The 25,547-nt window shown below is 35.8% G+C and overlaps 1 protein-coding gene across 4 annotated transcripts in view; it reads left to right on the top strand.

The window, feature by feature from the left end:
- LOC105367561 (protein groucho) overlaps positions 1-25,547 on the top strand; it is a 169,149-nt gene that overhangs the window by 48,174 nt on the left and 95,428 nt on the right. For 3 of the 4 annotated variants that reach the window (XM_011506320.1, XM_011506319.1, XM_011506317.1), the window contains exons 3-4: positions 6,008-6,071; positions 16,674-16,718. In XM_011506320.1, coding sequence (XP_011504622.1) covers positions 6,008-6,071; positions 16,674-16,718 — 109 coding nt within the window. Of the gene's footprint in view, positions 1-3,785; positions 3,850-6,007; positions 6,072-16,673; positions 16,719-25,547 lie in introns of all 4 variants that reach the window. The other variant, XM_011506318.1, reaches the window with a different exon arrangement.

Raw genomic sequence — 25,547 nt, 5'->3', positions numbered from 1 at the left:
GGATGAGGGCAATGCGTTCTTATTCTCTCTCTCTCCGTCGGGAAAAAAATTCATTTCGATTGGGCTCGGAAAAGCGTACATGGCTGACTGGTGACCAGATTTAATAATCTATTCGTTGTTTGGTAAACAGAGCCTTAGTTTTTCTTCATTATTGCAAATATCTACCGCTTGGACTGACGTTTCTCACTGTCACTAATTATTATCCGAGACAGCATGAGTTAAGATTTTCTGTATTGTCTCGCGATGCAAAGTTTTAGATATAGAAAAAGACGCGCGGGTATGTAAAATGAAAAGTTTACGTGCTTAGACGGGCCGTTCTCGCGATTTATTTTTCACTGCTTCTGTAATAAAGTGTGTTTGGGTAAATTAAAAAAAGAGGTAGTATTTTCTGTTGAGTTTATCGTAAAAAAGATTTACATAAATTTGCAAAATTGTAATTTTTATTTTTTATAAGAGCGAGTAGTTTTTAAAAATTTCACTTTATTATTTATAGTAATTATTTCATAAAACAGATATTTTCCTAATATACGATTGATCAATAAATCATTGCCACACGTTAATAATGTATGAAAGTACCGAAGACTTTTAGCAAATCAACATTATTTTTATCACAGTTTATTAGCTGGTATATATAATTTTGTTCTCGGTTACATTCGAGCGTTCGTTTTTCATTTTATTTATTCATTTGTCATTGTACCTAGGCATAGTTTCATTGAGAAAGGGCCTGGAAATACGTGAAAAACCGGATATCGATTGCATAGGGAATAGTGAATTGCCTTGGCAGGCAGTTAACAAGTTGTTGTACACGTTACCGCGAAATTCATCTCCCGTTGCAATCGAGTAATTTTCGGCTCTCATCCCCTCGCCATTTGTATCGATTGTCGGTGGTATTTTTGACTTTACGATATACGTGTCCTTTTTGGACTTGGGCTGATGTTTTTTTTTTTTTTTTTTTTTGTGAACCAGAGAAGTAACGGTTTATCCCGATCACGATATTTATCCGTGTACTCGAGCTTTTATTTTCGATGTATTATTGAAGGAAAACATCGGCATTATTGGAAATGCACGTACGCATTCCTTTTATATAAATTTAATCGAAGTGCATGCCTCATTTAGAGTATTGCCATCATATCGAAAGCCATTTCGACGTGTCTCATTAAACATTACTCGTGTCTTTGTTTGGTCCTCTAGGTGTGCAATCGAGCTCTAAAATTCTAATGTCGCTTCATTTTTAGCGTAAGATTGGGCACTGCCCTATTAGGTCAAGATAATTCGCAGAGCAAATTGCTCTTTAAAACATTCTTTGCCGCTGTTTGCCAACAACAAACAATATTGGCTTACACTCGAGTTTATACGTGTATACGTGAGCATTCTACAAGCTACGTTAGCTTTAAGTATGCAATAAAAAGATTTTCATTAAGTTCCCGGCTAAAAATCATAAAGTGTACGCTGAGCAAAATATCGCGGCGTGCATAAACAACACATAAAGATTTAAGAAACCATATGAGCCGGATTATTAATTCGGCCTGGTAAATACGTAAACCTCGAGGAAAGTAGCCAGGAGAGAAAGAGAGAATGAGAGCGCGGGACAATGAGCAAGGGAAGGGCGACGGGTGGTGGTTGGGGGGGGGGTGAAGAACCGAGATAAAGTACAGAGAACCGCGGCGCAATTTATTCCATCCACTGGTTTGCTTAATACGGTCATTCGCGTTTCGGCAGGTGGTTCATTAAGAGCAGCGCCGCCGCGGGTGATTTACATCGCGTTTGTCGCCGTGGTAAGTGTTAATTTATATGGCGACACAAGGAGAGCGCAAGGATATTATTTAAGGAATGAGTGGAGAAGGTGGAACAGTTAATAAACGTGTTGTAAGCGCAGTTGGAAATAATTTGCAGTCGTCTGTCGTTGTTTTTTTAACGTTGTTTTTTATCCACCTCTTGCGTTTCTTTTTTTATTCCGTCTGTGGGAGCGGCTTGTCGATGCGAGTATGCGAGGCATTAATTAGCCTCGAGGCCTTCCATGGACGCAAGCTTTAAAAAATTCGAGATTGTTGATTTATCGTCAGCTATAATTGCATAAACATATTTTGATAATGTTTGCTTTAATTAAGTTTTTCAATTACGACGGCCAAATATTTGAGCGCTTAGTTATACAGTAATATCTCGAAAGGTTATTGGGATATTGGCTTATCATTATCTTTCATGAGATGAAGAAAGTGCGCGATTTCACGTGTAAATATTTGCCTGGGGATTCGGATGCTACAGTTCGGAAAAGATCGGTGAATGAGAATTCGATGGCCGAAGTGAGGCTCGCGAGAAAGCCGCCTCCAAGATATTTGACTACGGCCTATTTACCAACAGCAGGCAAATATCTCGCGTTCGAAATAAAACGATCCGGGCTCTCTTCCCCTCTACGCCGTCGCCGCGATTTCCGCTTAACACAAAGATTGGCAGGACTTTGTCCCGCTAATTCTCCTGCCGGCCTCGCCCAGGCGATTTCTCGGAGAAAAATTCCCGCGGCCATGGCAAATCGCCGCTATCGGCTACTCCCTTGGGCGCGAGCGCCTCTTAAACGTGTTAATTCGCTAAGTCACGTGCCGGGGCGAACAAACACACGGTGGCGAGGGCAGAAACTTAAATTACGGTTTCGTGTCGCCGGCCTCGGGGGAGCCGTCGTGACTCGCGCGCGCCAAGTAAGTACGTGTTTCGAGTTTGTATGTGTACATGGAGGCGCCCAGTCAAGTTTTAATGGATCGCGAGAGCGAGTCACTGGAGACTTACCCCTCCCACCTCTCCCTCCCCGTACCGGTGTACCCCTACCAAGCCCCTCTCCCTGTGCTCGTATAACTTATTTACATGAACCGGCGGTCTGGGGGAGAGGAGTACATACAATGCCGGCGTCACTTTGGTTTTTTATACCCGCATCGGCTTTTACTCGTTAAATTTGCATTTTGACTCCTGGACACGCGCGGGACGTCGCTCTTTTTGTCCCTTACTCCGGGCGAGTTTTTCTTTTGGCTGCTCTGTTATAGCGAGGTCGTGTGCAACCTCCTCGGGATTTTAACGCCGACTAATTTTTTGTTTTTGTGCTTAGCACGCGTCCGTATATTACGTTCGGAGGGTCGCGATGACTCGAGTATTTGCAGTGACGAAAAGGGATTGTAATCCTTCAACTTTATCGGCCAGACTAGAGCGCGAAATAAATACTTACCCCGGCACTTAGTAAATCAAAAGTTTATATGTCTGGCTTGTAGCGGCAAGTCGATTCTTTTGATTTGCGATCGTTTTTCTTGGCGCGGATTCGTCGGTCAACTTTAAGCCGCGTAATTAGTGCTAATAAATGCATTCGCCTGAAGATTGAACGAACGAGTTACTCGTGCCTCGAGACATTGTACTCGTTTCAAATTACTTTATTCTTTATTATTCCAATCAATCGCGCAACTTGAACTTTCAATTTAATTGTAGAAAGGTTGAAAAATAAAAAGCGTAGGTAATAAATAAAACATCGAGTCATTCATTGAGCGGTGTAATTGCATTGAGTAGGGAAAAAATTGTGAAATTTTATGGCATTTAAACGAATTAAATTTGTACGAAAAAAGCCGATAAGAGCGAGCATTGCTTAAAAATTATGTACTTATGCCCCTCCCCCTCCCCCTCCCCCCACTTGATTTTATGAGATTCTGATGAAAACAAGTGAATAAATAATTTGATTGACGCTACGAGGCGAAGCCTTCGTGGGCATTCGAGGACTGGTGGAATTAATTGACATTCTCATTATTTTCGAGCAGCTTTAAATTGGAGTTCGAGAAATTAGTCAGTGAAAAAATTGAGATTCAGAGGAATTGCGTTATGGTAAGCCGCTCGAAGCATTTAAATTACAGTCAGGCACGGATTTTTCACAACACAGTTTTCAAATTAATTTCTGTCTTTTCAATTGCACTGATAACGTTGAAGTGAAATTATGCATTTTCTCTTATCGATTAAGCTAATTTTGTTATTTTTTAAAATAATGATATTTTTGAATGAATCTTTTCTTCTTATAAAATTTTATAAATTAATGCTTGAAAATAGCTAGCACGTTTTTTTTTAATGTTTTATTTTTCATATAATTAATAAAAGTATTTGTTCAAAAGTACAATTGAATGTTTCACTTTTTGTTATATACCTTGTAGTTGCATTAAAAGCTGTTGCAAGTAGAATATATAAATCATTAAAAATGAATGATATTGATATCTTTATTTAATTTAGATATAATGACTTGTGTGTGCCAAATTATTCATTGCAATTTATATTTTTCAATTTTTTAATAATTTATTTAATCACATCAAGTATTTGAGAACACGTATTTATAATAGTCGAACATCTGCATTCACTCAACATTATATCATGATCAATGTTTGCTACGACTGCACTAATTATGTGTTTTATTTAACCGCTTGATTGTAATTTTGCACTATCCTATCACCACGTCCTCGAAGCTCTTGGATTCCGTCGTCAGCCTGATAAAAATTTGTTGCTTATTGATTAGGTATCGCCTTGTACTCTGTTTACTTTCCATTTTAATTATTTTTCAGGGTCATTATGTGTTCTTAAAGTCATCAGAAGAAAATTCAAATATTTAATATTCACAACAAATTAGTTTTCTTTAATACACTAAATCTTAAAATCTTTATTTATAAGATGAAGTAAACTGCTTTCGTTCAAAATTCATGAAGTCGGCTACTAAATTTTTATCAATTCCTTATCAATATAATTGCAATTAAATGACTATTTATTTTTATTCTAAAAATATTTAACTTTATAATTCAATTTTAATAACTCAATCATTGTATAGGTTTAAATATATTATTTCTTATATATTTAAAAATAAAAAAAACATTTAAAAAAAAACGAAAAACTTCTTAAAGGTAATCATTTTCACGCAAATTCAAAACTCGATAAAATTAACTTTCCGTTGATCACGTATCTATTCATAATATTCCAAGTAATATTCCGATTTACAAAAAGTAATTTATTAATAAATAATTTTACCAAATTTTGCCTAAATCAATATCAATTACTACACCCCGGTGTTGTTTCTTAAATTGTAAAGATGATTAAAGCGCTCCACCACTATATCGGATGAAAGTATTTGAGTATTGTATAGTATGACTCATTCCTCTTAAAAAGAAAATTCATTAAATACTTTCAAAATATCCTTTGTACGTACATGCAAAACTGCATTGCACCATTTTAAAATCAAATATATCACAATCTGTCGTCGAGTGTAACTATTCATTACCGAGCCTTAGCTAAATACATACGATATAAAACGCGTCATTTCTATACTGTGCATAAAGTACGCGTATTCGTAAATTCGCTTCGTAAAAAGGTGTGTCACTTTTCACAGCATATTTCCAAGCGATTAACAAACAATGGCTCTCCATGGTATCTATTAATGTGATTGGCGAGTATGGCAGGAACAGACGTTCGATTATGATTTAATCCCGGTACCTCTATCCTCTCCACCACCTCTTGATCCTTCCTAATATCTCTCAATACAGGCAGAGATGGAAAAATGTTATTATATAAAATCTTGTGCTTCACTTTGTGTTTTGCACATAATATAGTAATTCCATTCGTCACGCGTATTTAATTTTTTCTATTAACTGTTTTATGATGGAATGTGATCAATGCAACGTTTAAAATATTACAAAATAAAATTAAAGTTAAAACAATTCAGGAATTATTATTTTTATTTAGCTGCACTTATGATTTAGAAGCTAGGTTAGAATTATTGCAATATCACATGCATATGAATAATATTGTAAAAGCATTCTCAGCAGTTTCTCAAGTATATAATAATTTTTTTTCTCTATCATTTTGAGATGTCTAACGTATTACAATGCATAGGCAAATGATAGATGATTATTTAATAACATTTCTCCTCAGCATACTACGCTTTTGATTATCGCCTGCACATAATAATATGTAGCTTACACATGCGTTTTTCCTTGCTTGTTCTGTACAGTATTAAGTTGGAGCTGGAAAAACTTGCCCAGGAGAAGTCGGAAATGCAGCGCCACTACGTCATGGTGAGTACAAACACATTTTTCTGAGATACTCATTTTTCTATTTATTAGCAAATTATTAATCTCATTAAATGTTTATTCAGTAAGTCATTAAAAACAAAATTGAAAAAAAAAACAATATTTGCTTGGAATGACTCAATGTGACGTGTCAGTGAATTTTCAGTTGAAATACATATTTGATTGTTACGACGTGCTTGAAAATTCATTAGCACGCTTTGAAAGAAGAAAAAAAGAAATCGGCTGAGTCATACTGTAATAAAGTCGTGCTATACAATGTATTGTTATCGTATACGAAAGAAGAGATGAAGAAAGAATTGAATTTAATTTTCTTCTCTATTTACGGGAATAGGTGATGATTCTTTAATCAAGCAGCTGATTAATTAAGAGCAAAAAGTTTTTGCTTCATAACGAGCGGAATATAAATGGTTAATAAGATTGCTACTAAGCACTCTTAGTAATTAATATTCATTGCCAGTGTGACGTATTTCGAATAAATAACTGAACTCATTATTCGTTTTACCAAGAGTTTTTTTGAAGCCAAAACAATTTCAGAATAAAAAGCAAAATAATTTCTTATTGTAACGAAACAATTTATTTTACATTTCCTTTGAATTATTAGTTTGTGCAATATCGTACTTTTTCGTAATGTATATTACGGTTAATTTCATATAGATTTTGTAATTGATAATAATAAATGATATTGCTATAAATAGTATGTTGATTAATGTAGATTTTGATATCTAGTAGAAAATAAAATAGATCTTTGATAAGCCGACGATAAATTGATCGGGCTTTAGTTCCAATTAAATATGTAATTTTCAATATATTGAATACTTTCTATCTTATTATTTTGAAATAATATTCAATTTATGAAGTAAGATAAAAACAATTTTTTAAGTGTAATTAAACTTTATTAAGTGATTGCGAAACCAAGCAGTAGAAATACGAGTCCCTAGTGCAAACTATCTAATTGTATAATTTTACCGATAAGTTCTATTCAATTGTCTAGATTCTTATTTTACAGTTTATATGAGTATTTGTAAACTTTCGAAATGTCTTGACTCTCACACTCCTAAATTATTTATACTTCATATTCATAATCGTTTTATTTTCTAAAGAGCATTTTTAGTATTGCCTAGTTATGTTACCTTTGTCTATAACTTACTTCAATATAATTTTAATAATATTTTCATTATTATATAAATATATTATCAGTTGATGTACGTAAGTACGCAAGTAAGTAGTTTTGCATTTAAATTAAAAGAAGGAAGCCTTTAATTCATATAATTCTTAAAAGTTTCAAGATTAAAGAAAGAATTCGATATAAAAACCATTGGAGCCAAATTATTCCAAATCGTTAATCCGCAACAAGAACAAGGATCTCGGTACATCCAATTATTTACCTAACTTTTCTGCCCTGCACCCCATTCATCTCATTTGGAATCTTCCATGGCTTGTTCTACACCTACTAGAGACCGAGGGTCGTGCATTACACACTTCACTTCTATCATTTGTTTACAAAGTTTTAAACAAGCGCGCAAGGAAGCGAAGTCGCTCGTGATTTGCATAGAATGCATATATCGGCTGCTGGTGCCACGGCTTTTCATTGCAGAATTTCATTACAATACATATACGTACGTACGCACGCGCGTGTGTCTTCATTAGCGATGCAAAACTTGCGTTCGCTTGCGATTTCTCCGCTCGACGAAATCGTGTGCGCTCGTGTAGTGTCGGGCGCCTTTTGAATTTACGCGTGTCACTGTCGCGTCTACTTGCCTCCATACACAATCTTGTGTACGCGCGTGCGTAAGTGTGTACGTGCGTATCTGTGCCTACAACTATGAGAGCGTGCGCACGCGGTCGCGAGCCAGCGGCACATAGTACAATACTATCGTCTGCGATCGTTTTCCCGCTCGCCCACGCTGCGTCGTCTTGCGTTTATCTTACTCCCACCCTCGGCCTCTTTGTCGTTGTCTTCTAGCTCTATCAAGTTTCCGCTCTTCTCGGGAGCACAACTTGATCTTCGCTTATTAATTTCGTGAGGCGGCGATTATCTTATCTCCGGCCTACGAGTGCAGCTGTCGTTTTGCATTTATATTGCGCTTAATGTTACTTTTACATAGAGATGAACGGAGAGTTTTGTTTTGTTATTGATGGAGCTGCGTGTAAAAGAGACTCGTTTAATTGCTTGATTATTTAATGTTTATAGAGGATGTATGGAGCTACTTTTCTTTCTTATTAATTCGCCAATCAGTTTTTATCTTAGTATATTTTGGTAATTATGTCTATTGGCTCGAGCTAACGATATTTCGCCATCTTTTTATTGACCTTGAGATTATTTTATTTTCAAGCTATTCAAATCGAATCAAGTTCCAATCATTTTTTATTGTTGTAAATAGATTGTATAAGGGCCTATGTAAATAGAATAGAATAGATATATAGTTTGAAATTTACAAAATTTGAAAATGTTGAATATTTTATAATACTCTCGAATTCGACAGTTTAATGCTAGAAAAGCAATGTTTAAATTTTGAATTGATATACAAATATTTATTTTTACAAGTCACAAGTATTTTGTGACTAAGTCCTTTAATTATAAATAATCTTCTACTTAAAGTGGCTAATGATCGGTTGGAAATGTTTGGTAAAACAATAGTATGCAGTCAATTTAAATTACATGATTAGACATTTATTTTGTTGATACATATAAATATTTTATTTCTATTACACATATTCATTAGTTGCACAAATATCAGATTTATTACGCTATTAAAGTTTTGTAGAGTTTTTTTAATAACTCGATTTTGTTCCATCAACTCTCGAAAATCCTTGTCTTGCCTAATTTAATGGCTTCTTGACAATAGGTTTATGTGCTTTCAAAATTCCATAGTCTGTACAACGAAGGTATGCATAGTTCGTCGGCTCTTTCCATGCTGCTGTTTCCGCGCAGTTTAAGCTTCTCTTAGGGTTTTCCTCGTTTCTCCTGTTTCAAATCACTCGCTTCAACCCGTTTTCATATCCCCTTTTCGTTCTAACACAATCTTGTAGCAAGGTTTCTCTCTTGATCGATTGTTTGAAAGCTCAGGGGACTCGCGGTTGCGCATTCGGTGGATTTGTTTTCATCATAAGAGGGTGGGAGGAGAAGAGAGCGAGAGACAGACAGACAGACAGACAGACAGACAGAGGGGGAGACAGAGATGTGTTGCTCTTTTACATACGACCAAAGTCCTAACTTTTGTTCTTTTATGACCCTCTCATGTAATTGTCGAGATCGTTGAATTTTACGAGATGCGGCATACAGTTGCACCACGACCGTTGCATTCGCCCTCGAAAATGTTGAATGTATACCTCTCACTCTCTCTCAATTTCTATCGCTAACTTTAACGTCCAGAAGCCTTGGTAACGACGGCTACGTTATTTTAAATGCACTACGATTAACTGTACCGCGTTCGCCAATAAAAGAGCAATTTAGGGAGATTTCAGCTATAAAGTCGAAAGCTTCATCTGCTTTTCAATGGCATACTAGCAACTGTTGCCGTGAGCCCTAGTTGCATGGCGCTAAAATATTTATTATAGATGCTACGTCTCTACTTTGTATTTTTTCTACCAATTACTGGGGCAATGACGCTCGTCCTTATTCTCTTTTGCAAAAAAGGATGCGTAGTTCGAGAGATGGAAGACTACCCTAGAAGCAGGTAGTAGAGAATTTTAGGGTTAATCGGCATGACGTAGAAATGGAGTCTCAAATTAATTGTAGCAAGAAATTAGTTGGATGTTTGCAAAATGGATAAAGCCGTTTTGGACGAAGAGCGAACTAGACGTACATTTATCCTTTATGGATTTTGTAATTAGTTTTGCCTTGACTGTGAAAGCAATTATCATATCGAAAAGATGTTTTAGTTGAAACTTAATGTTAAAGTTCTTGAAAACCACTTAGTCATTCAAGGCGTAAGTCTGTGATGTCTTTTTGAACAAGACAAGCACAAGAACAGTAGTCTACTTTATGTAAAACTAAGACAAATCTACTCCCAACTAGATGTTAACTATGTTTGATAAGACAATGTATTTCGTCTACAAACTTTGACTGTGCGCAAGTGTCACTTATATTAATTATAATGCTTTGCTGAAAAACATCTGCTTAACTTAAGTATTTTACAAGTCAGTTCTTTAAGCAGTATGTACGCATACATGTACGTATAAGCGCTACGACTCCACTTGAAGGTGAATATAATAAATTTCAAATTTGTCATGGAATTTCAGGAATTTTTTGTACTCTTTTCAATAATATTACCCTTTTCTAATTAAATAAAATGGGGCGTTTGCAATTTCAAGGGTAGAGATCGCCGAAATCCGGCTGGAAATTGTAAGTTCGCCATGTGGTAGAAGAAGAACAACGTCGTCAAGGCGGCTAACAGCAAACCGCAACAAGTCTCTTCGGCATATACATTTACACATGCGACCCTTTCCCCAATCTCACGCACACACGCCCACGTGCAGGAACAGAAGCACCGGTGGCCCTCTGTTTGTAACCAATGTGCTGCCTAATTAAACAATCAGGCACCAATGGGAAATTCAACTTATATATCCGTATAATGTTAATCTGCGTGATTGCTGCAAACATTGACGAGTTTTTGCAATTATTTTATTTTGAGAAGATAATGTATTTTTATCTGTAATTACTTTTTAGGCTGTACACGCAATTGAAATAGACTCAATATGATTTTTACGATTTTCTTTAGGTGTGCGCAATTAATCATAATGCGCCATTGTAATACAATAATTGGAAATAAGTAAGGTTTCGTTTTTTTTTTTTTCATCAACATCATACAGTGAAAAATTGTAGCAATTACTATTTTCAATAACGTTGTTTTTGCACATTAATAATACCAATCCACCAATAACATTACAATTTCGTATTGCAATACAAAGAAGTTGCTAATCCACTGACGAGATTAACAGTAGCTAAGGCTTCAACAATAAGATACAGTTTTAAGTCTCACATCTAGATTACATAGCAAACATAAATCCTTAAGTCTTTTTCGAGCTCCATAAAACAAATAAGAAACTTACTTCAGTTCTTCACTTCCATCACAAAGAAACGCATCTTGATGAACCTCCGTGGGCAAGATGCAAACGATCTTAAAATCCGCTTAGCATCTACTTCTCCTCGGAGCAAAAATGTAAACCCAACCCTCTTTCGGCTTGTACATAACATCCGCACCCGGATATATATACTCAAAGTTTTAAAACAATAGTTCGAAAGGCTATGCCGAGGAAGTTTCTCCTCCACTTCGTAAGAGAGAATAAATAATTTGACACTCGAGTAAACGTCTTCGTCGTATTCTTCTTTGTGCACACTCATACATATATTCACGCACATTCGTACGTCCGCACATTCAAGTATATTCGCGCGCGTTCGCGTACACAAACGCACACACCCATTGGTACCCATAGCATGTTTAGTTAGAATGGAATGGATGGAGAAGAATTACTAAAGGAGACGATAAACATCTTGCCATGAACTTGAACGATAGAATACGGGCGCGGGCGTGTGTGTATGTGTTATGCATGCTATAGTTTGAGTATCCCTCGCTTTGATCCATTAGTCTCACAGTTCTGATTACTTGTCCGCTTGCTCTCCTCTCTTTTCCTTTCATTATATCGCGGTTTCGATCGACGATTCCTATCAGTAAGCGTCGATCTGTTTATTGCGAAACGAAAGAGGGAACATCCTCGAATCGTCCAATGCGAAAGTTGATATCCTTCCCTAAGAAAGCTAAGGGCACGAATCAACGGCCAAAGTTGTTGAGAAATTTCTTAGAAGATCTTCGGTTCAGAAAAGTTGGGTGTTCGACTTTTGTTTTGTGAAGCCTTGGATCGATGATGCGTTTGTTTATCTTGGATGAGCTAATTGTTTTGCGGTTTCTGATATCTATGGGCAGTTCGGCTTGATTGCCTGTAGAATGAAATTATACTGGGAGTGATTTCTTTTTTCTTACAACGAAAACTAACTACAGCGTTATTTCGATAGAATCTGTTCGTTCTTAAATTTATGTTTGTAATTGAGAAAACTTCTTGGAATAAGGTTTGTGATATACGGTATGAAAAATGAAGGTATGTTAGATTTTGTATCACCGAGTATCATAAAATTAACGCTAAATAACTTTGCATTTTGACAAATGAAAAAGAAAAAGAACAGAACAATAATAATTATTCAACTTTTTATAAGTAATGAAGAACATGACTTGTAATATTTGACTTTTGGCTATTGAATTTCATCGCGATATAGGGTACAAAATACTTTTATTTACACTGTTTTTAGGTTAACTTAGTTTAGTTTAGTTTAGCTGTGTTTAGTAAGATTTTATCATTGTATTCAAATACTCATGAATATCATAAGGCAGACCCTCAAGTCATTTTAATACTCATCATTAGCAAATCGTGTAAATCATATTTAAATAAATATCGTAATAAATAAATTAACAAATGTATACACACGTGCGCGTACGTATGCACAAAAAATAAATTACATACGTACATGGGTAATAATAAAAAAAAAGGTCAATATTTTTAATAATAAAATACACAAAGCGGGAATTTATTAGTCTATTATTTTATATTTTTAGATAAGAGCATTCATTTATCTATAAATAAAAGTTTCAATATTAAAATTTATTAAAAGATTAAATTTTGATAAATTGTAATAATGTATCCCTATCCGTTAAGTTTCGTGTATATTTAACGACGATAATTCATTACAAAATGGTTGGTGATAACTATCAAGTATTAAAATTGCTTCTGTATGTTAGAAAAACTTTAAACAAGCCTTATTCACATTAGGGAAACATGTATTTTTAATAATATTGTTTTTCATAATACTAATATTTAATTTTTCTTTTTCTTTACGTACGCTGCATATAGTCAATGACAGCAGAATCAGCACATCATCGCGTTTCCATTAGTAGAATATAATAAAAACTGAGATTCCCAGGTTAAGTTATATTTTTCGAAGCATCAAGGGTGGGGGTTCATTAATTAAGTACCTATTACCCAAGAACAAGCTGTAGCGAAGCGGAGAAGCTAAGAAAGGATATACTTCATACTCTTCGACCTTCCCCGCGATCCTTCCTCTTGAAATAGTTCCCGTAACTCTTTGTTTTGCATCTTGTATTGTGGCTTCATTTGAAACTCTGTATATTCTATTTTCTTCACAACTTTTTGCCGTATATCAACTTTTCAAATCGCAATAAAGATCGCTGACTTGAAGAACATTTGAAACTCGTTTAATGAATAACAGAAATTATGTAAATATTTAATATTGGCATTTTCGATAATTGAATTTTCGATAATCCTAGATAATTACTACTTTCTAACTATATTTTAGAATTTAACAAACAAATTCATTATAATACGAAATTTCTTATGATCAATGATTTCTTGTTTATTTCCTAGGGATAGAAATATAAAAATAATTAGCAATAATGAACATTATTGGAATTCTACTTAAATTTAAATATTTAAAGTTAAATATTGTGATATTTTGTTCAAATATTTTTTTGTTGATTGTATTTGATAATCAAACAATTTGTTAAAGCCAATTTTTTAACATCAATAATATATAGTTAATGGTTTTGCAGATTTTTACCTGATCTATCTTAAACAAAGAAACCGAATCCCAAAGTAATAATAATCCCAATATATTATTTTTATTACTTTTTACGTACTCATCACCTTTGATAGTTATCGTAAAAATAAAAGGTTCGTTATACAGTATTTTTATTCAAATAACTGTTAAAGAAGTTATTATGGAAAGCCGATGAAAATCATTATTTTTTCAAATAAATTTTACAAGAAATAAACTAGTTTGAGTAAAATGTAGCAGAGTAGTCGCCAAAATTATAAGATATATATATATATATAAAGTTCTTGGCTCGTATACATTGAGATAATAAAACAATAAAAAACAAAAACTGAGAGAGAGAGAGAGAGAGAGAGACAGAAAGAAAGGGGGATGTTTCCTTTTGCAACGATTCTCAGTGTACCGGATGCTTTTGCTCTCTGAACGACCTGAATATAGCTGAACGATCTGCTAATAGTTAGTAATGCCATTCCCTCACTCGTGTAAAGCCGTCCGTTTCTATTTACTCGGCTTATTGACGACTTACCATTAAACGGTCAAGATTTAAATAGCGTTGGCGAATGGGACACGTGGGACACAATAATACCTCGATAAAATTGGAAGATTTAATTTAGCACACCAACGATATCGATTTAATCACGATGAAAGGCATATAAAGTTTTGATTCTCTACCATTTACATGCCAACAGTCGCCAGGTTAGCGTCCATAGTTTCTCGTAATGAGATATTATGCCAATAATATTAATTGTACGCAAGTTTAATATTTATCCTTCCTTTGAGATTATTTTTAATAAAGTTATTTTTAGGTAAGAATTTTTAATCCAATTGTAGATTGTGACTATGCTGACAACCTATACTTGACGTTACTTAATTCTAGTTAATCTATGTGGTGAGTACCGTGATACTCTGATGTAAATTCAATAAAAATTCTTCAATATACCTTTCAAAAGAGTAAAAAATAGTCCTGTAAAGGCATTCCCAAATACTACGTAATATAAGAATACTGGCCGAATGAATTACTCCGTCGTCTTTTCGTTTTTATTGCAAAATTGCATGAAAATTCCACTCGATAACCACCACTGGTATTTAGCAAGCACTCATTTTAGAAATCCCATAACTCGACTGCCAGTATCGGAATAATAAGGAAAATAACGCGGTTACGTGCGAGGATATGACGAAGACATCGTCGACAACGACGACGACAGGGATGATTATTTACCGCGATGTTACTTTGCCCGTACGTCCAATCTAAGTACTCGAAATAAAACGTGAACTTGTCAACGCTTTGCATTCCCGTTTTTGCCTTAAATTTTCATTACGCGGATTTCAACCACATATACGATCTCACTGACATTCACGGGTGGAGAGAGTTGGAGATGCGCGTTTTACGAGCCACTCGAGCAGTAAACGCCGTTCACAACTCTCGTTGTTTTATAGCCAATGATTGGCCCACCCGCGCTCGTGAACATCCGTAGCGGGAAACCGTTAAAATCCACTGCAATTCACTATCTGCACAATTCACTATCGGAGCTTTCATGCTCGCGCCATCATTGTCACGCGCTTTTCCTTTACTTGTCTTTCTTTACTTACCTCTCGCTCCTCCTACGTGGAAACGCGGGCCCCAATTCCAGTTCGTCGTGCTAAGAGACCACGAACTTGCCTTAAGACGGATTTAGATTACCGTCAATGATTACGAGCGATTCGGCTTGGAGTGATTGGTCACCGATTGGCACTTTTCGATATTATTTTGTGCTATTCGAGAGTTTGGTCTTTCTTTATCATCGGGAAATCTGTAGCAAAGTAGGATATTGCCATTAATGTGATTGCAATGATGTATTACAAGATAGCAGTATATCATTTTATAAAATGATCTCCTCCATCTAATGATTACTTTCGTTAGTATTTATTGCATTTGACAATTCAACTGTATATTTGTATTAAAAACTTTTATGAAAGCTGATTTCGTAAAAGACAGGCTTTTCGTCACGCGTATGAAGAAAGCCACTTGAAGTAATCTCCACCTTCGGGAGAAAGCGGGTGCAGTCGCTTTAGGAGTGCTTCCCACGCGTTTCGTGCACATCGACATTGGTATTTGAATTTTGAAAGGGATTTAACTAAATCTCTTTCATCGCGAACAGAAAAAATAAAATGAGAGTCGGAAGTCGTCGAGTCGATGAAAACCGAGTATCGGTTCAATGACCCGCTACGCGCTACCTTTTACAATACGAGCCTTCGGTGCGATATCCGGCGCGTACAGATATTGAATTTCGATTATCTCCCCTCTACTTTTCACGTGCGCAACACCAGATTCGTCGTCTACTGCACACATATAATGATAACAAATTGTTTTTCTCGTATGCCGCTTAATCCGCCAAGTGAATATTTTCAATTGTCACAAGTCGACGTCGCAACTGTGCGATTCCGTAGTGAGTTGAGTAAAGAAAATCATGGGTTTACATCCTAACTTAATATTTATGTTAAGGTAAGAAAAATGAGCTGTCTTACCGATGAGTATGAACGATTGAAATGTTGACTCATTAAAGAGAATTATCAAGAGGTGTTATATTACATATTGTTTTTCAAGTTGTAAAAAGAATGCTTGTTCTACAGTTTCGCGCACTCTATGCAGCGATATCTTTTATTGATGGTTAGAACTGCAATGAGGAATAATATAATGCATTAATAGCACGGCTTTATTTTTAAGCAAATTTTGAATAAATAATGTAAGTACTGTGTTAGCTTAATTGTTAACTTGTGTTTTAAAAGATGTTTTAGATATTTTTTTTATATCAAGTACTACGTGAGAACTAGATAAATACTGATGTAGGATATTTTTTGTACGAGCTTTGCACGATAAATATTTAAGCACGCTTTATTTATATAGCATTTCTCTCTATTGTATGATAATTATATTTTACGGCTTTCTCGGCGATATTTCTAATTGCATTGTCTTTATTATTTTTCAGTATTACGAGATGTCTTATGGCCTGAATGTTGAGATGCACAAGCAGGTAAGAGAAGAGAAAAATACGTCCCTTAGTCGTCAACACTTTTTTTGCTAACATTAATTTCATAAATTGATCCACAATTATTTATTAATCCATAAAAAAAAAAACATTTTTAGTACAGTTTTAAATTTCTTTTGTAATCAACTAAATTCTTTTTTAATCTCTATTTAATATCGCTGGACAATCAATGAAAACAATATTTCACGCAGTGACGACATCATTTTCAAAAACCAATTTAAATATATTGTCATGAAATGGCCATTAAATTTCCGATTATTGTTAGTTCCATTAAATCATCGAATGTAACAAATTGGCTCTTCTTTTGCATAATAATGATTTTGAGATATAAGAAAGTATCGTACATCAATATTATGCCAAAACTATGTAAATGTACGAGTACGATAGACACTGTTATACATGTGTTGCACTATCAATACACGAGTTAAACGAGCTTTCAAAAATCCATCAAGAGCTCACATAATATTGTATAACGGCTACAGATATTAATAAAAATCAATGGGTCAATGCAAGTTCAACGAAAAATCGGCAATGCGTATCTCAAGTGCGGACAAGCGTTCGGCGTTACTCCTTGGTAAAATGGAAAATACCGGACTGCGGCTGCTATCTATCCCAGTATAACTTTCCTTTCACCCTGTATATATAACAGGGGCCTAATCTAATATTAAAGGGCCAAAGCCCGGTGAGGAAGTTTGGTGCGGATTAGGGGGTGATTTTGGCGCGCGTGTAGCACGCTCCTCCCTTCTTCTCTTCTGTCGAGGAAATAAGCGCCCGACCCTGGGCTTCTTGAATAAATATGTAAACAAGGTAATAACATGCAAATGGCGCTACGAGCTTTTAATTCGGAAGAATTTCATTGTTACAGCTTGAGGGCAGGGGGGGGGGGGAGGCAACCCGTCAATCGCTCGCCGGAGAAAAGAAAAGTTAGGCCAGGGGCGAGCAAAATTTAATTTGCCAACTGACGGAATATGGATGGTCGCTGGACGCGGATTGTAAGCGAAAGTTTACTCGGCGAATAATAATAGCATTAATTGAAAGAGTTTTTCAGCGGTGAAGCACTTTTAATGAAAGTCGCGCTACTATAATTATTTCATCAAAATAATTGAAACGAAAAGTTCTTGGTAACAATTATTCTTCTTATCTTGCATTGCGAAGCGATTTTTTTTTATTATTTGCTGAGCCGATTAGGAATGTTATGTTATTGTAAAACTGTCTTTGGTAATGAAGTATTGTATGGCGATAAAACAAAATCATTGATATTATTCGAGATATTTGCTTGTATTTCACAGTTGCTGAGCAGTTTCCTCGGATAGTTTAAGAAATGAGAATGATCCGATTCTATTATTGTTATTTAAAACTTTTTTTCAAGATCGTTAAATTTAAAAAATAAGATTTGTGTTTCTAAAGAGTTTTAAAATTGTAATTAAGTATTCTTAGATGCTCTTCTATTTGTCGGATAATTTTTATATTCTAACATTTTTATATTTGTTGCACAAAAAATAAATAAATAAATAAAGAACTTACAGATACATAACTTATTAAAAGACGAGGCATGAAATTTATTTTCTACTTATTTAATTAACAATTGAAAAGTAAATTGAATATGTATGATTCACGATGAACAACTTCAGCACAGAGTTATAAAATTTTTAAATATTATCGAGTCATTTACATAATTCAACAAGACATTCCTTTAATAATTCTTAAAAAGGTTTGTAACAGTCGAGCTTACTTTCAATTTAATAAATCAATGACATCGACAATTATAAATAGTTGAATTTATTTCTCCAAGAATTCATTTATAGTTAAGGAATGTAACTATTTATATGCTCCTACTTCGTTTTGAATTGCGCTGCGACCAATTTTATTAGATAAGAAAAGCTAAATAACCGATTATATCCTGAATATCTGAAATAATAAGAGCAAACTTTTTTTAATATAAAAGTAAGCTGTATTACATGGACAGAGCATAACTCGGGTCGCCATTTTATGACGGGGTCATGGCGCGAGGATAAATCGATTAATGCGTCTTCGTGATCTCGCGCAGCTACTTAAATTGGCGGCGTTTCTCTCTTTTGCGCTTCGATCTTGGCTGCAGACAGGATTTGCGATTTACGACGGATCACGTGCGCCATTCTTTATACAACTTTTCATCCTCTCAGGCCCTTTGTTGCTCGTTGCACCGAGTGGTTCTCGCTTTATTGAGCAAACACGTCGGGATTCGTGAAGACTAAATAGTTAATATTTTTACGCCCTTGCTCTTGTTGATACACGGGTTACGACACGGGCCGCACAAGTAAAGAAAACTACCTCTTGAAAATCAAAAGGTAAGCCACTAGTGAAGTCTCGCTCGACTCTCGAACATGTGCTCGGTGTGTCTTGTTGTGAAGCAAGCGATCATTCTCAGACTGAACAACGTATGCTTTGAATACGAATACGCACACGAGATAGGCACTGGATCGATAAATTAAAAATACTCGGGAGTTAATTGCGATTACAAGGCAAATAATGGGAAATAAAAGCCGGGAGTAAAATCTGCTTACAAGGTGCTACTCAGCCCCTTAAAGATATTTACTTAACTTAATCATGTTCATCTGCAGCGCTTAAGTGTGACTGTGCACTCCTTTAGATTTGTAACGATAAAAAATGAGACGAACGTTGCGAGCGCACTCAAGTCAGAGGCGAGAAAAAGTAGGCCTGGGAATTTTCGCGCTATACATATTTATTATTCTGGGATCGCGCGGGCGATTTGAATTTCTCGCCGCATCGGGACGTGAGCCCAACCATGCGGTGTATTATATGTGGTCGATCGGTACTGCGGCCGTGTGGTGTTCGCACGAGTCGTATGTAAATCAAACATGGAGATATACGGGGCTGCGGAAACAAGAGCGAAAACGAGGCGAATCCGTTGAGTGAAATGCACAGGAAGGAATTTATTAAAATTTGAAAGACTGTTATGTTTTATTTTGAACTACTGAACTTTAAACGAGTTACTATTGAGTAACTGACAAACATTCGTCATTTGAAATTGAAATAGTATTTTCTTTTTTAAATAGTTGCGAGGTAGAATTAAGAATTCGTGAATAAATCGACGTCTTTAGTTTCCCATTAGTGGTGACAATGACGATAAGTTGTTATATGAATTTTTTTTTCTTATTACAATGGAGTCTCTCCATATTTAAGCTGGCAATCAATTATCTTTTAACTTTTCACTTAACTCAGAATTGTAAAGTTTTTGACAAAACACGAATGTTTCTATTTTATTCCAATAGGTTTTCAACTTCGTAAAAATACCAATTAGTTTGAACGTTCGTGTTTCTTTGGAAAATGAAAGTAGTTCTGGAAAGGATATAAATTTACTTTTCACAAACATGTTCGTTAAAAAATTGCATTAGAATGTACAAGGCAATGTTAATCGATGGAAAAGGGGCGGAAACTAGAAGAATTGACACGTAACGCATTTCAGGAAAAGAAGCGAAGGGTCGTGCACGAGTTCTTAATTCTCTTGCCGCCATTCCACTACTCTTTCTCCTCGTATCCCCTCTTCCCCTTCCCTTAGTGTATCCATCCTCCTTCCCACCACCCCCTTTTTTATTTTTCTCCTTTTCCTCTTCCGTATTCCCCTTTCGTGCTCTTAGTCTCCTCCGGCTGTTCGTACCAGCAGGCGCTTGGGTGTAAAAGGCGCAAGAGCTCGCGTTCATGGAACTTAACGGAATAATTCAAGGAGGCTGACTTTGCGCTAGCGCCCTGGCGTTGGAAGAGAGAAGTTGCGAACGAATGAAAAAAGTCGAATGTTTAAGAGACTGTGGCTCCCCCTGCTTACAGTATATATATACATACATACATACATACATACATACATACATACATATATATATATATATATATATATATATGTTTAAATGAGAAGGACCGCGAAGTGAGAGAAGGAGAGCGAAACGCTGTGAGATAAATAAAAGAGGAGGCGTCGGCGTTGCCGTACGTGTGTATAAAAGGAATTGTAGTTGGGAAGCGTGGCCCACGACACGAAGGATGAGGATGCCGAAGTTTGCTGCAGTAGACGAGAGAGGTGGGGCAAAGGATCTTTATTCCTTGAGAGTAGCAAGAGGAAGGGGGAAAAGGTCTCGTCTGCTTCCCCTTCTCGTTCTTCCTCTTCTTCTCGGGAATAGAGCAAATTACAGAATATGGATGCAGAGTCTCGACTTGTAATCCTGGGGGATAAACAGCCGGCTTTCTCTTCTTTCCGCTTCTCATCGTTTTTCTTCCTTTTTTATATAGTACTACTCTTGCGCGTCGCTTTTACACTACAATGTTGAGACAGAGAGGAATATAAGAAATGGATAGGGTGTGGTGGGTGAGGCTGACTTCTTAACTTTGGATTTCATGTTTTGTTTTACCTGTATTTGGATTTTATTGTAACATCATGCACGTGATGCAATTTATTTGAAACATAGTTATTTGCGTCACATTCTAACCAGGACTTCTTAAAATTTCCGTGTATATTGTATACACGAAATAAATAATAAACTTGTAATTTATTAAAATTTTTCATATATATATATATATAAGTAATGCTGCGCAAAGTTTAATAATTATATTAATATATTAGCGCTATAATATTCTTAAAGTAATAAGAGTGCTATTAGTATTCTGGCTACATTTATAAAAAGAAAAGATAATTAACCATAAAGAGATTGAGTTTATATACTTAAATGCAAAAGTAAATTGTCTTCATTGTCGTTAATATCTGGTTTAATTAATTACAAAAAATGTTGTTCTCGAAGTTCATTCTTTTGTAGGAATGTAACACATACGGGACGTTATGGTTAAACAATTTATTTTGTGATTTGCTATTAACAAAGCATATAAGTTTAACGTTTGTGATATTGTGAAAAAGAACATACTTTTTCATTATGCGTGAAACAAGTAGTTTAATTAAAACTTAAACAGGTGCAATAATTCTCTTTCAACATACGACATTCTATTTATCGTAAACACGCTTACTTCGAAGAAGAATCTTTTTATCGGAAAGGCTACTTTTTCAGAGTATAATAACAACCTTCTGGCGTACAGGGGAAGAATTTTAAAAGACTGACACACAACCAAAAAACAAGATAGAACCGTCCCATTGCCTTCGTCGTCCATGCAATCTCTCATCATGTTCACCCTCTTCGCCCTCCACCCTCTCTATCATGCCCTTTTGCGTCTGCTCGTCTTCGGGTCCGCGACGTGATGGGAATAATGGCTGCGTTTATTGAATATTTAGCAAGCCCGGTCTTGTCTGTATGTACAATCCTTCATTTCTCTGAACGCACACTATTTTTCCGACCGGACGCGCCCGGGTTTGAATCATAAATCGCATCTCGGCAGTCGTGTACTTCGGAATAGGAAAAACAAGCAAAATCGAAGATTGAGATATATATGTACATATATATATATATATATATATATATATGTGTAGATAGATAGAGAGGGAGGTAGTCCGTTCGCCTATAAACATTGCGATCAGGAGATTCAGTGGGGTGGCAAAACCGAGCAAGGGAAAGCTACAAAGAAAATGGACAATCAGCTTCGTTTCCTTATCCACTTTATTGGTCCTGAGATGAAGAGAGAAAAAGCCGCTGGACTAAAGGTTCTACGCGTAAAAGAACGATGGCACTTTCCTAACTGTTCCTTCTTTCCCTCTTTTCATATGTTTTTGATAGTAAGTTACAGCCGTTACTTCTATCGCAGGATCTAAGATGCGAGTTAAAAGTGTTGAAATAAATCCACTTATAATTCACTCATAATCAAAACATTTCACGATGCTTCAGTCGAAGCTTGCGCTAGAAAATTATATTTTCTACTATGTAAATTTCCGTATATACCAAATTTGAATACTTAAGCAAATTTCTTAATTAAAAGTATTACCGAGTTCGTTCCAAGTATGTGAAATTGTAGGAAATGCCGGGGAAGTGTAATTTCTAATAATTACGAAATATGTTGTGAAACATTTCATTGTAGTGCAATAAATAAGACAAAAGCATATTTGAAATTTTAGTTTTGAGGGGATTGAATTTAATAGTATACAAATTATAAAAAACAGAATACTCGAGTTATAAATAAAGAACAAGATTCGCTTACTCAATTATCTCGTACATCTAAATAATGTGATTTGCTCGCCTTGGCTCAAATAAGACAAAGAGAGCTAAAAGCGAAATGACTAGCACGTAGTTTTTACGGTATTTATACCTACGTATAAATACATAAATACATACATACATAGTAGGAATAAGAGTAGGAGAGCGTGCACGAATTGGCTCGGAAAATCTAATCAGAGTCTAGCTTCGCAAAAAAGTATACAAATAGAAAATTTTAAAATGTCCACAAAGCAGTACGTGACGGCCATGAAAAAGTGCGATTGTTACGGGCGTCACTATATAACGAGCCCCCGTTTCTTCTGTCTCTCACTCTCTCTCTCTCTCTCTCTCTCCCTCCCTTCCTTTGATTTTTATTTTGCGCCCGGTCCTATTCTCACAAGGATATGCAACGACTATATCGGGTAGATATTTGCTTTTTTTACGTTGACGTTGCTTTTTCGACCCGGTCTATAAATCGCTGAGAGATTTGTGCGATGCCCCGGTGTATTTCAGAACTCAGCCGTCGCGAGCAATATCGACGCACAAAACAGCAGGCGGCTGACGCTTACGCGCGCGCACTCGCCCGGCTAAAGTTATATGCCGAGGGAAGATAGGGGAAACGAAGAGCGCAATATTATTTTAACTGTAGCTCCCTTCTTTTTTTATTTTGCAGTTTTGAGCATTTTTGTATTATTATTTGACCAAAGCCGTTTTACCGTTTCCCAGCAGTCGAGTGCAGGTATAATACCTGCAGCTCTGATACATATTTGTTAAGGCGGGATAGGAGGAATTAACGTAGCAATTGATTTTTGATGAAATTTATTTGACAAAACGTACGCGTTTTTTGTTTACTTTTTTCAGTTTGTATATTGTGTAGGGGGGCACGGGAGTTCTAGAATTCCGCGTAATAACGAAGGGCGCCCGAAAAATTCAGCAACTTATTGGAAATTGTTATCTTGACTCGTGCAACAAACTACAACAATTACTGTAATGTATTTTGAAGCATGCGAAACTGTAATATATCAGTTATATCTTGGTGCTTAGTACGCGTTACAAGAATGATAATTGGCCAGCTCCATACCGAGAATATTTTCAGTCTGCAGAAGTTTATTTTAAACTTGTCCATTACAGTTCTAATCTAATTTAAAGTAAAAACAGTTACTAAAACGAGATACATACTCTGATAGAAGTAAACTCTACCCACGGAATACAAAATTGACTTGGAAACATGTAGTTTGCATTAAATTGATTACTCATTGAATAAGCGTTAGTATTTTTACATGTAATTATGGAAAGCAAACGAGCAGCTTATTACGGCAGTTAAAAGGCGTTGGTAAATGTCATAATAACGTTGTACGCTTGAAAAAACGAAGGTGTAAAATTTATATGTGTTTTGTTCCAATAATCAATACCACTCAACGCCGTGACAGTTAAAATCAAAGTCGTGAACATAAGTATAATGCACGCATATTATTATCATCGTAAACTGCACTAACACGTTAATAATATAAAGCCAGTGAAAACAAATGCGCGCGCGTGCGCGCGCGCTCACGCACATGCATAGTGGCTATCTATGCACAGATATTAATTCTCAAGTAGGAGGGGAGCGGAGGTAGAATCGGGCCCCACTATTATTTGCTCGTACGGTCCGCGATCGGTCTGCTTTGGCCTCAGCCACGGACCCGTTAATTCTCATTAACATTACGCAAAAATATTCCCCTTGTCTTTTACTCCTAATTATTACTGGAAAACGAAAGCGACGCAATCGCGTGAGTTCTGCTGAGCATCAGGAACAACAATGTCGTTCACGTGTGTGCGTCCATGCAATCGATTCTCGCCGTAAATTCGACACCTATGCTACGTCGCAGCTGGCGATTAATCGCTCTGCACGCGCCCTCGTCCGATCCTATCGGTTAATAAATATTTAATGCATTTATATCGAGCGTGCAGCCCTTTGTGCTTTTCATGCGCACCGGTAATTCGGATAAAGAGCGCTCAAGGGGTGCACGAGTTCGTTTTAAAGACCGCCATAGGGTCGAGATTGTTCTAGATAAAAATAATATTCCATAAGATTGTTAAGATATTAAATTAATAAACATGTCTCTTGTGCTGCTTGATTTCGTATTAAAATGTAGGTATGTCATACAGATACGTGCACGCTTAGATGAAAAGAAACATAGACAGACAGACAAACAGACAGAGAGAGAGAGAGAGAGAGAGAGAGAGAGAGAGTGAGGGGGGAGGAGGAGACGGATCAGACGATATAATTGTTGTTAGCCTCTTTGTTGAGATAATTACTTTTATGTAGCACCAATGTAATCTCATTTAACGCACCACGAGCATTTATAAATTTTATTACAACCTGCGGTATCGTACTTTGCGATCATCGTTAACTGTTTTTATCGGAGTACATTTTTGCGATAGATTCGCAATTGAATGTAAAATTTGTGTATTTGTATTTTTGAAAGCGGTGAAATTTTATGGCTGATAAATTATAGAAGTTGATGCAGGTCAATAATATACTAATGTTAATATATTTATGTAAATTACAATTGACATTGTTACATTTTCATGCACAGATATAAGAAAAAAACAAGAAAGAAAAACAATATGGCCTATTAGAAAGCATTATTAGCATACATAATATAGAATTGTATTTTTTGAAATATGTGGCTTTTTAATAAAACTAAATTTT

This window comes from Ceratosolen solmsi, unplaced genomic scaffold (genome assembly GCF_000503995.2).
Source record: "Ceratosolen solmsi marchali unplaced genomic scaffold, CerSol_1.0 scaffold7, whole genome shotgun sequence".
NCBI lineage: Eukaryota > Metazoa > Arthropoda > Insecta > Hymenoptera > Agaonidae > Ceratosolen > Ceratosolen solmsi.
Note: the sequence above shows the minus strand (reverse complement) of the source record. Positions and strands in the feature narration are given on the sequence as shown.